The 12,489-nt window shown below is 41.4% G+C and overlaps 1 protein-coding gene across 15 annotated transcripts in view; it reads right to left on the reverse strand.

The window, feature by feature from the left end:
• MTSS1 (MTSS I-BAR domain containing 1) overlaps positions 1-12,489 on the reverse strand; it is a 124,502-nt gene that overhangs the window by 17,085 nt on the left and 94,928 nt on the right. For 8 of the 15 annotated variants that reach the window (XM_036379083.2, XM_036379072.2, XM_036379071.2 and 5 more), the window contains exons 7-8: positions 1,937-2,094; positions 589-696 (exon numbers count right to left, since the gene is read on the reverse strand). In XM_036379083.2, the coding sequence (XP_036234976.1) occupies positions 589-696; positions 1,937-2,094 (266 nt within the window). Of the gene's footprint in view, positions 1-588; positions 697-1,936; positions 2,095-7,259; positions 7,272-12,489 lie in introns of all 15 variants that reach the window. The other 7 variants (XM_036379078.2, XM_036379075.2, XM_036379070.2 and 4 more) reach the window with 1 other exon arrangement.

Genomic DNA, 12,489 nt, shown 5'->3' on the forward strand with positions numbered 1-12,489 from the left:
GTACTTAAACATTTTAAACAATTAACTGAAGATTCAGTATTCAACCACAACACAGCTTTACACTTCTATGTCAGTGATAAGGTGATTATAAAGTATGACAAAAAAACTGAGTTCACACAGCAGGGCTGCAGACAAATGTCCTATATGGATTCATTTAATGACACACATTTTCCTATGCATTTTAAGACAGCATGGAAAAATGCTCAAATGTTAGACTCCACCAAGCTACACAACCCCAGCAACTTTGTGACTACAAAAACACAGGATGCTCAAAGGTAGGGCAAGGAGATGACACTCATTTCTCAAACACTCTCCACAGAAATTGGGCATCTTCATACCCCTCAAAGTGTTACTGCTACCACTTCACTCTGTTCTCACCAAATACTTTAGGGGCACTCAGCCCCTGAAAACAAATTTTCACAAGATTGGTTTTTTTTTCTAAATTCCTCATGTTAAAAATGACCTTGCTGCTGAAAAGCTTCTACAAAACATCACATTAAACCACTAAACACTAGTAGTCAATATTCCTCACAACACAAAAGTGATGCAAGCCACAAATAAAATGTTTTTCAGGTAACAAGATCTAACCTGTTCACTCGAGGATGGCAATTTGTGTGGATCCATGGTGAGACTTTTCAGGTCATCTGATATGGTTTGCAAATGGGTTATTTCTCCTAGCATTGATATTTCTTCTTCCTGAAAAGAAAAGCAAGCCAGGATAACCACAGCCTTGGTTTTAAAAATCACACCTGTAACACAATATATGACCTTTATTATTTTGCTGATGATTGTGGGGATGCCCAGTGGAGCTGTATTTTCTTTCTACATTAAGTAACTATGAAAGGTAGAAAATATTAATTTAGAGTTTTGTAACTACTTTAAGATTGCTGTAAATTCCAAACCCCAGAAATTTTTTATCTCATCAACAAGATAAATAAGTCTCAGCCTTCTTTTTGTGATCTTTAGAGAGAGTGTCAGTTTTGCTGCACTTGACAATTACCTAACTGTTCTAAGTACACTCATTAATGTGTCCTAACAATTTTAAGCTTGAGTGTAAACAGGGGTTAAACTCATAGTTTTTGATAGTTAAGTTAAAGGCATTATAGAAATACAGAGCATTAATACATCTATGATTGATTCTGGCTGAAATTACTTTGACAGCTAACTCAGATGATGATTCCCACACTGTAAACTACCACAGTAATTCCTCAGCTACCATTTATTCCAGGTCCTCTCAGTCTGGAATTCACCTCCTCCTGACTCAGCCATGACTTTTCTAATTCTCTAACAATGGTTTTCTGTTGAGACTGATGCTCTTTGTAAACAAGCACTGGGAACATTTTCCCAGTAGGTTGGTGACCCTTCAGAAATGCACCTCACTTGCACAAAGTCATGAATAATTCTTTGTCAGGCTTCAGACTACCTGAGATGATGAAAATTTACCCAAACCTTTCCAATGAACTAAAAAACTGTCATGTAGAAGAAAAGGAGCTATCAGAAAACTGCATGGAAGCAGCCTGCAATTTGTCAGATAATGTCATTATATACCCAGGGGAGGTCTTGAAACATTTATCAGTCCTAGCACTGGAGTAGGATAAGGAGGATTTATATTAAAATGTGATGTTAAGAAGGAAAGCAGTGGAAAAAACTGCATTTGCAATGTCTCAGGCTGGAATGCAGAAAGAACACAAACTGACTTCAGTCTTTGTTTACACATCAGTCACCTTGAAGGTGTTCAGTGTTTTCCATTGGTGAATTACTCCAAGTGCCTACAAGAAAGGCCCCAACTCTCACCACTTGCTAGACAGAGAGAGATACAGGCTGTATTTTGGCTCTAGAAATTAATTCCTAAGACACAATGAGATACTCTCTTCAGAGGCTTCTGGCCACTTATCTAATCTGTGCATTGTACTGAGTGAAAACGAAGAGCGCTTACGATCACAGGGCGCAGCATGGAGATGAAAGCGCAGAATCGACCGCGCTCCTCGATCAGAGCTTTCCTGACAGCTTGCTTCTCGGTTTCTTCAAGCAGCAGGTACTTATCATTGACATCTTGTAAAGCACTATCCAGCTGAGGCTGAATGTCACCCCGTCCTGTATGCAGGAAACAATCAAGAGCACATATTGTCAAAACTGTGCCTCTCCAGAGAAGATGACATTATTTTCAGCCAGCACTGCTGCCGGATTGTGCTTTTGCAATTTGAGTCTCAAGCAGCATTTTCCCTTAATTCAAATCAGTAAGGATGTTTCCCCCCTCAATTAAATCAAGCACTTCAAAGCACTTATTTTTTTCCCCTCTTGCACAGAACAGAAATCCAGCTCAATTCAAAAGGTTTCAACAAGCCAAAGACAGCATTTTAAATAAGGACTTTATCAGAGCATTAGCCGTAGAAACTCTTCACATCATCCTTGCTGAAAACCAACATCTTACTAACTGGGAGAGTACAAATCACTAGCCCAGGTGTACTCCTCTGCCCTCTTGCATTTCTGCCTAACAAGGTCCTAATGAGAATTTTGTGGAGCCACTAAATGAATGAATCAATCTCCTATACAAAATGTTACTATGGACATGTTACTGATCGTTGGACCACTGGGTTCAAGTACTCTGCACAAACCAACTGTTGAAACCATTTTCTTCATTCCAGAGCCCAAACTAAACAAAATTTCTCAACATAGATTACATATATTTATTGTTTTCATATATGTATATATAGATATATGTCCAAAATATGTCAATGGATACAATTAAATTCCAATATTTTGCAATGAAAAGCTTCAATGTGTTAATTACAGTCAACTCATAATACAAGAACTTCCTGTGACAACTCAGTACCTTATTCTGTGCTGACTGCTTACGCTGCATCATGCCAAAAAAATATTCCTCTAGGAATTAAGAGCTGATGCTTAGATATACTATAACCAATAATGTTGCAGTTGCAAGATGTTTTCATGCAGCTTACACCCCTAAATATTTTAAAGGACCTCAGTTGTATAAATTTGTTGCAAATCTCCCAGAAATGCCATCACATGCAATTTAACTACTCAGAAGATAACACTGAAAAAATCGTGGGTGAGTTACAAGCAGCTACCCAAAATCAATTATTTGGATGATAACCTTTCTGCACAGAGGATTTAAAGCTAAGAGCAAGAGGAAAAAGGTCTCTTTATGTATGTAGTACACAATGCAGATGACTCAATGTCAGGCTTAAAAAGGAAAAACCTTTGCCTTACATATGTATTTCCTTAATACTCCAGAGCAAGGCAAAGCCATCAGCCTCCCTGCACTGATACACAGCCAGAGCTGCAGGAAAAGGGAGCAGCGATGGAAGCAAAGAGAATCACACTGGCTTAGTGGAATCACAGGCTGGATATATCAAAATCTCTGCAGAGTTAGACATAGTCCAGGTAAAATGCACTGACACCCACATGCAGAGCTGTGCAATGGATCCTGGAAGAATCACATGCAGTGCAACATGGACACGGCCACTGCCAAGGGCACCTAGTACCAAACTTCCAGCAGTGTCTGATCCTGCAGATCAGTCTGGCTGCTCTAATGTGGTCATAAAACTTACTTAACTTGGAAGTAAATAAACTTTAAGAAGAACACAGTCTGAAGGGCCTCTGCTTCCTCCATCAAAATCAGCATCTACCAGAAATAAGTTACAGCAGAGCTTTGGGTACCTCCCTGAAGGTCCTGTGCCTTTTTCTCTGTCACCCTCAGGAGACAAACTGGGCCTTCTGCTTCAAGACCACTCTGTACATTTCAGGCCCTCCCCATGCTCTGCCATCAGATGCAGTGGTTAAACATTTCCTACTTCTCTGGAGATGTTCTTTCAAATTCTTTAGGAAACAGAAACTTGCATCATTGGTCAGGTCCTGAGTGCTGCCTGGAATTACAGTGGGTAAAAAAACTACCTGTTGTTGAAGCCTAGACACTGGCTCACTACCATGGATGTACCAAGTGCAAAATACATTAGCTGCAAACTAAATGAAACACTCATTAGTTTGGCTCTGCAGAACTGCTATAAACATTCAGCTGCTCCACCACAATCATGCACATAATGCAGTAAATCCTCTTTAAATGCATTTACCTATGCAGTGAGAACACACACACTTAAAAAGCAACTGGACATCATTGACAAAGTGGGTTCAATTACAGTGAACTTTGGTACTTTCTGTGGACCTTAGAGTGGGACATCTTGGACCAGATAAACAAGAGCAGCCTAAACCTGGGGCAAGAATAAACTCCATTTGCACCTGTGTAATTCACTCAATTCAACAAAGTTATGAGGATAATGTTCATATGTTCATGATAATGCTGGTATTTTAACTCTTTGGTCAAAGCATGTGTAAAACTGCACGACTCTCCAACTTCCTCTGTACCTCTACAAAATTTCCATTTTATTTCTTCCAGTGAGTCAGTACAGTAACAGACACACAGCTTCTCACCAGTATTTTCACAGACCCGTTTTTATGCTCAGGGGCATTTGGACAGTCTATGAAAACACAGAAGCTGTCTCAGGTACAATTCAGAGCAGGAAACAAGCTTAGGTGAATCATTTAGATGAAGCTCTGAAGTCAGATGTTTACAGATGAATACAGCTCTCTCCTGGTGACTTCTCCTAAATCATCTTTTAGGAGGAGGAAAGCTTTATCAACATCCTTTGAAAGCTCCACAATGCAGACATCAATCTAGCAAGTCTTCTGAAAGCAGGCATGGCTCTTCCCACTCCCTGAATCGCCAGCTGCACTCAGCTCAGGAAATCTGAGGGATGAGATCTCTGCCTAATTGAAGCAGTTTCCTTCGCTAAGCAGAGCAGAGCACATCCCCACAGCAGCACTCCTACACCCAGAGAACAGCAAAGGTGTGAGGGCCAACTGCTGACCACCTCTGCTCCTCAGACTCCCTGGGTCCTCACTGATTTAAATCTGCTACTTATCTCAGAAGGAAATATTGACCACTGGAGAGCAATGCAGTTTTTTTCCCCCTTGAACAACAAGGAGAAGGTTAATGGCCAAAGCAGTATTTTTGATTGCAGTGGTCACAAGACACACTTTCATGAAGAATATCAGCAAGTGATTATTCCCTCCAGCCCACATTCTCTGGCCTTTAGGTTATGCATTCCAAAACACTTCCAAACCAACACAACTACCACAATGACATAAGATAGTTCCAGAAGAGTCTTATCATGCAGTAGCTGTGGAAGTGCACCTAGAAGGACACTCCTACCCCAGCTGCAGGCAGGTTTGAGTGACCCACCACAGCAATCAGCAACAGCAATGGTCAAAAGCATCCAGTGTAGTCACAGGTCACTGGTCTGAACCAGCCTGACATGAACAGGAGGTAGGGATGGCTCTGCAGAGCGTGTCCAGCTGCACCCAGAAGAACAAGTCAACAACCTGAACACTGAGGAGGAATTCAAATCCAGCCTCTCTCAAAGAGGAGCTCTGGTGATGCAGAGAGGAGCACAAATGCAAGACCAGAAGTTGTGGACTGAATTCCCCAACAACACCATGCTCCAACAGCCTGGTGACCGGCACCTGGACACAGGCAAGTGACAGCTCATCAAGTGCAGGGAGCTGAATTGCTCATCAAAATTAACACGGATCTGCTGCTTCTTCAAGGACAGTCTCAATGTCATCCTCACAGCAGGTGCTTTACATCATTACTGTGACATGCAAGGGCTTTAAAGGACCAACATGCAACAGAACTTGCATTTTACAGTGTTTTGTGTGAATCCTGGCTAAAAGCCTCATGCAATTTCTTAAATAACTATTGTTCAAAAAACTTTGATGAAGGAAAAATATTAGGGAAAAAGGAAAAGGCAAATCCAATTTTCAACCCAATTTCATGCCTATATTTTATAGGACATACTAGCAAAACTCTCAGCAACACCAAATAATTTTTAAATTCTCTCTGTGCAAGTTGGACTGCTAAAGTTACTGCTGTTATTGACAATGCAATGCAGCAAATATTGGTGAAATTACTGTTTTCCATGTCCTCACAGAAAGACACTTTTTAAAGCATCTGCACAGAACTTGAATATTCAATACTGGACACTTGACAGAGTGGCAGAATTTACATGAGACAATGCTGAGTACACCTCTACTTGTACAATCAAAGTAGGCTCCATGGCAGTCATTCCCAAACCATCCTCTTTACAAGAGCACACCTGCTCCAGCTGCCAGAATGAACAACCTCCTTTAAGTTCTGCACAGTAAACCAAACAAATGAACTAATATGGATCTGTGCTGAGAACAGAAGAACTCTGCCACCATAAACCTCATAACTGGGATGAACCTCAGACTCCTTCAGAAACCAAATCCGAGTCTTTCCTTTGGCTACTGGAGATCTGAGTCAGCTGCTCATGTTCAAAAGTGCCAAGTTCTGCCTTAACAGAAAAGCTACAAGTTGCCAAATGGCATTTCTAGATTGAATTACAAACCAGGAAAACCACAATATGTGGTTTCAAAAAATGGGGACAAGCAGCAGCCTCAATAAGGCCCAGCTCCAGGAGCCCAGTGGAGACACCTTGTTTGAGAGCTTGCTGATTTAATCAATTCAGGCTTCTCCCAAAGGCAACACCTCCATCACTACATTTATAAGTGCAGCTATGAGTCCTTTGCTCAGATTCAGAAACACCATGCTTCATTCACAACGGGATCCCAAGGCAGCTACTTTAAATTTGCAAAATAGCTGAAACAGCATCCCAATTTAAACATACTTGAGATGTGATCAGGCAACAGGAGACAACTGTGATGTTGAATTCCAACCCTTTCCCCAGCATGAAGTAAATAGAGTGATTCCTTATCTATCAGGTAAGAAAGATGCATGCAATTTTCATAAAAAAGGGAATTTGGATCACAGGTTACAAAGACCAACATTAAGGACTTCAGGCTCTAGACTTTAAAAGTCATATTAACAATAAGATACTCAATTATTTGAACATCACCTTGATGACATGTCTATTCCATTTAACTTCTCTCCCAGCTGTGACAAGATTTATCTGAACATGTTATCCCTTTCTAAAATAAACCAGAGGTTTATCCACAACACTGGTTTTCTTCTTTTACAGCGTTCCAATTAGATGCCAAAAGAAAATAAATCAAAAGATGGTTTGTTCATCAAGATTAGGCAATATTTTAGTTGCATTAGAAATTAAAGTCTAGGCAGTTAGTGGAGACCAGACACCATAAAGAGGCCACAGCAAGGGCTACAATAAACCAGCCACCAGGGTCACAGCATGGCACAGACTTACCTAGAGCCTCAGCTGGCAGGCAGGTGCGCATGGTGAGAAATTGCAGGACACAAAATTGACACAGAAAGGAAAATAAAAAAAGTCAAACTGGTATTCCAGCATTCCTAGAATTTAGACATTATCATCAGCGCCAAGACAAGAGAGTGAGCAGTTTGGACTAGAGGATTTTGAATTCTTCCATTGCTGATAAAGACAAACGCATTAGTTTTGCATCCTGCAGAGCTGTTGCAAATGAAACCCCTGGTTATTTACCATACAGTTTTATTTAATGAGACTTAAACCAGTTTAGACTCCTCAGTGAGAAGATGTAAACCTGTGCTTCAGAGAAAGTGCACAACACAGATAACCAGACCCTGGTCAAGTGGCACAAATCATTCCTTACCAGGGAAGAGGGAACTCAAACCTGCAGAACTCTAGACTGGTGCTGTGTGAGTAAACCACAGCACTTTTTGATGTTCTCTACTGCAATTACATTAACAGATTGTTAATTAAATGAAAACCTAATTGCTGATGCAATGTGGAAGAACATCAAAAAGATTAGCTATGATATGCGTATTTTAATTTAAAAACTTTATATAATAAAATTTTGCAATAAAACTGGCTTGCTGTCAAAAAGAGGGGAACTATCAAGAGGCCTTCAAAACTCAAGGAACGAAAGTAAATTGAAGAAATGTCTTCAGTCACTGATTTAGCAACATGTCTTCACTGCATTTTTGCAAAGGAGAGTTCACATTATAAGCTTGCAGGGAAAAAAACCCTAAAAAAACAAAACACACCAAAAAGCCCTGCAGGCACCATGGCCTCATTCACACAGGATTTTTTCCTGCAAAAGATAAGGATAATTTTCTCATTAGCTTCTCTCCTTCTGAGCTGCATCTTATTGACTCCACAGAGTTTTGGCTCTCACTTCAGTCATGGTGCCACACTTGATCAAGTTAGAGGAATGAGGCTCCCTCCTGGGGAGGAAGGCTCTGGCCAGGGATTCTCCCTCTCCAGGCTGCCACTCCAGATGGGGCAAGTGCCATGTACAGAAAGAGTGCAAAGTACTTGAATGAGAAGGTCAGCACTTGCTGTAAGAATGAGACATTCTTCACTTATAATTGCATTGAAGAGCTTTATGCTTTTTAGCTTAGAGTCATGGGCTTTGCACAACCATCCTTGAGAGCAATCTAACAATATTACAAAGACCAGAGGGAAAAAAATCCTAAAAAGGCTCTGAAACACAAAGATGTCATCTTTGCTAACCAGGAAGAGGAAGAAAAAGCATTTTTGGCAGTATTACAGTAAATTAATAATCATGTTCTACAGTAAATTAAAAATCATGTCCTATTCTCTGAATTTCAATAGAATCACGAATACTTTCCAAAACTGCTGCTTACTCAAAAGGAGAGACTGCCAGTTTGGATACTCAGCATTGATGGGAACACAAGAAGAAATGTTGTACTGAATGTTAAGGGAATTCTGCAGAAACTTCTAGGTGTCTAACAGATAAAACTCAGTTTTCTTCTTAATATGTGTTATATTATGGGGAGTGTTACATCCAACAACTTCTTACATATCCACTTGGATTTAAACATTTTCCTCAAAGCTCAGTGTCACGTGAAGAACCTGAAAATGAAACCAACCAGTCATGTTATAGGTAGGAGGGGAACCTGTTTATTTATTCATTAATAGCCAAGCTGAAATACAGAAAATACACCCAACATGCACTCCAGATTTTACACATGCATTCAGATATATTTTAATTTGATCACTTGATCATTTTTTCTTCAAGAATAATGCATTTTGTTAACCTTCCCAAATGGTTACATGCAGAGCCACAGCTGCTGCCTCTCTCCTGATCTGATATAGCATCAATAGCTTCTAGCAGCTATGGATCCACTTATGAGGCCCTGAATCAGCAGAAACCTAAATATGGAATTTATTTTAAGTATATGCATAATTATTCTGCTGACTCAGGTTAGCTGGGCTGACTTCTGGTGGCCAATGTTTGTCTGAAAACAAGAGCAATTTAGGAGATGTCTGCAATTCTATGCACTACACAACTGCATCTGTTCAGGAGCTAAGTGTCAATGCTGGGGTGGGCAACAAGCCCTAGGGGCCTGTTCCCCATGGGAACAAGGGTGCAAGGAGGCCTTGAAGAAGAACCTTGAAGATCCCCATGAAACCCTCAGGGACTGCATGGATCTGGGAGGTGCACCAGCATCCTATTTAAGACTACATAGATTTAGCTTCATGTGGATTTTTTTTAATAGTTAAAGACAACAAATAGGGTGAAAATTTTCTCTGTGAGGTCTTTTGAAATGCAAGACTTTCATTTCACAGTTGTGTCACTTTACTAAAAATAACCTAACAAACTTCCAGAAAGGACCCTGGACTTCCTTTTGTTTTCTTTGGAAAGCTTAGTGTTTTCCCCATCACTTCAAGCTTTGGAAACACCCTTATTGCAATGAACACACTTACTCTGCAAACATAATTTCTAACACGTGATCTTAAACGCCCAGCCTGAACTCTGACCTTGGCCATGTGGAACAGGAACAAAGAGACCCCACAGAAGCCATGGAACAGGCAAACCCCTGTGGATTCAACCCCCAGAGCTAAGGCAGGGAACCCAACCTGCAGCACTCCCACCAGGACAAGCCCCACAGCCCATGATCCTCCTTCCTGAACGTCCTTGGGATGCAGAGAAGGAGCAAGGGAGCTGCTGTGCAGCATCAGCTGTGACAGAGCCCTGCAGCCTGACACATCAGGGCTGGGGGCCACCACTGCCAGGATGGGAACGAGGAAAGGAGAGGCTTTTATGTGAGCTCCTCCACATGGAGCTGCCCAAAGCAGAAGGAAAACACTTTCCCATAAGGTCAGATGGGAAACAGCAGAATAAGCTTGAAGGACCTTTACAGTAGCATGCACGGTGTTGAAGCAAATCCAGAATTCAGCACACATCCTGCTTGCCCACAGGTGATCATAAAGTTAATTCAAAAGTATTCTTACAAGTGCTAGGAAGGGAATGAATTGCCTGTTTTAGATTTCCCATAGGTGAGTCAGTAACTTTACAGAAAATCAAAGGGACAGGTCCTGATTGAGGAAGAACAGAACAAAAAGTCTGTAAAACAGAGAAACAGGAGAGTTGAAGACATGGGAAGACATTCATGCCTCCAGCACAGTTTTTCCATAGTTCAAATCACATTTGTGTCCTAAAGCAGAATCACTTCTGCAGCTTTATCATGTTACAAAATAAACCCCTTCTTGATTTTTTTTATCCCTTGGTAGATGCAAGAGCAACATACTTCACCACACAGGACACTGAACAGGTCTGTCAAGATGGTACATACAAAAACATTTTCACAACAACATTTGACACTGCACTCAGACCAAAGCTTTATTTCTTCAAGATAGGGACCAAAACAACAAAGAGGAGAAAAGGCATCTACTCCTGTTTTTTTCTTCTAACTTAAGCGTTGTTGATAACTTGCAGGAAGGCAGAGAGAACTTCCTCCCATCCCCTCTCTACTCCTGCTGAGGCCAACAGCTTTGGGTATTCATATTCACAGCCTTAGGAGCCAAGGCCTCCTCTCCCCAGGGGCCATGAGAACAACTCTCAGCTCCTCAGAAATATTGCAGCTCCTGCTTTTCCCTGTACTGGCTGCCTGTGAGCCCTCAGCTCTTCCACCTGCCCCATGCACTCAAACATCCCCTGACTCCCTGTGGTTTTGTGCTCTGGAGCAAACACCATGAGTCTGACAGCAGCTCCCAGAGGGACAGCACAGAAATACAGCACCCTTCACCACATCTCCAAAAGAACATCATAACGGCAAAATTAAGCAAGAGAATTGGATTAAAAAAAAGAAAACAAAATTTCAATCACATCATGGCTGCTACAATGGCAAAATGAGGCCTGTTCCACTCCTCACTAAAAGATGTTCAATCCTGAATGAGCACAAAACACCAGTTTCCTGACTCTCATCATGAGACTTGGCTCACATTTGAGGAGGGGGATATGAAAGCAGAAAATCCAAGGACCAAGCCTGCTTGCTTTAACCACTGCTAACAGATGCAGGTAGCATCTGCAGCATGAGAACAGTGGGGTTTTTTTCCAGCAGCTTTTAAGTACTTCTCTTTCCTCTTCACACTTCACAGAAGATGATGTCTCCTCCTTCAATATTGCAGGATGATTTATTGAACACTCAGAAGCAGGATAAAGGGGAGATGGAGCCAGACAGCTGTCAATCCATAGAAACAGATTCAAAAAGTGGCTCCCTCCTCCCAGATCCCAGACATCCACCCAAACGATTCCATGCTTTTATGTTTTTGTCAGTGCTTACCTACCATGCACTGATGGGTTGTTTCTATCACACAAAGACAAGAAGAAATAAGACTAGAAAAGATAGGGGAGAGACAGGAGAAGACATGGAAGGAATACCACAAACTCTATAAAGCTGTTGGTCTGCAATCAGACATTTCATCACACAAAATGAGAAACATGTTTACACATTATCCAAAAAATAAATCTTATCACAAAAAGTCTTATCTCAAATGGTAACAGTCACCATCTGATTTAGGACACTGAACTAACTGACAGACACACAGAACCTACTGAGCTAAGCTCCCTCTTGGTGGCTTTCATCTCTCCTTTCCTCATCTCTTATCTAAAATCAGCTAACATTCAAGAGCAGTTTTCCAGTCACCTGGCTTTCCACCAGTGTGATTATTGATTCACCTATATGGAAGGACAGCTAGAGACAGCTTACCTGTTCTGGGTAACACACAATTTCAAAATTTCAAGAAACTCCCCACCCCCTGCATTTATTTTACTTGTCCCTGGCTTCAGTTTTTCGGCAGGAGGGGAAGGACAAGTTTCAACCTGCAGACTGAGAGCTGCTCAAAGCACACTTCTGACCCAGCTGGGAAGAGCCCAGCAGAGGACAGGAAAGGGAACCAGGAAAGGGAACCAGGAAGTCTTCTGTACAAGCTCCCTGTATTGTTCCAAAGCCTGGTGGGGTTTGCACTTGGCCAAGTAAAACCCTTAGTGATGGCAGTGCTGCAGCTAGCAGTGCTGCATGTTTCCATCAAAACAGTGATGAAACCCCTATGACAAGGTGAAGGTGGGAGAGCAACATGAGATACAGCTGCTAAAAAGACAAACTGTCTTTCAGGAAAATTCCCTTTTTCTTCTCACTCATCTTTAGTTTTCTGTGACTGCCAAGAGCCCTTCCCCCCCCAAAAACAACCC

Source organism: Molothrus ater, chromosome 1, assembly GCF_012460135.2.
Source record: "Molothrus ater isolate BHLD 08-10-18 breed brown headed cowbird chromosome 1, BPBGC_Mater_1.1, whole genome shotgun sequence".
In the NCBI taxonomy this organism is placed as follows: Eukaryota; Metazoa; Chordata; class Aves; order Passeriformes; family Icteridae; genus Molothrus; species Molothrus ater.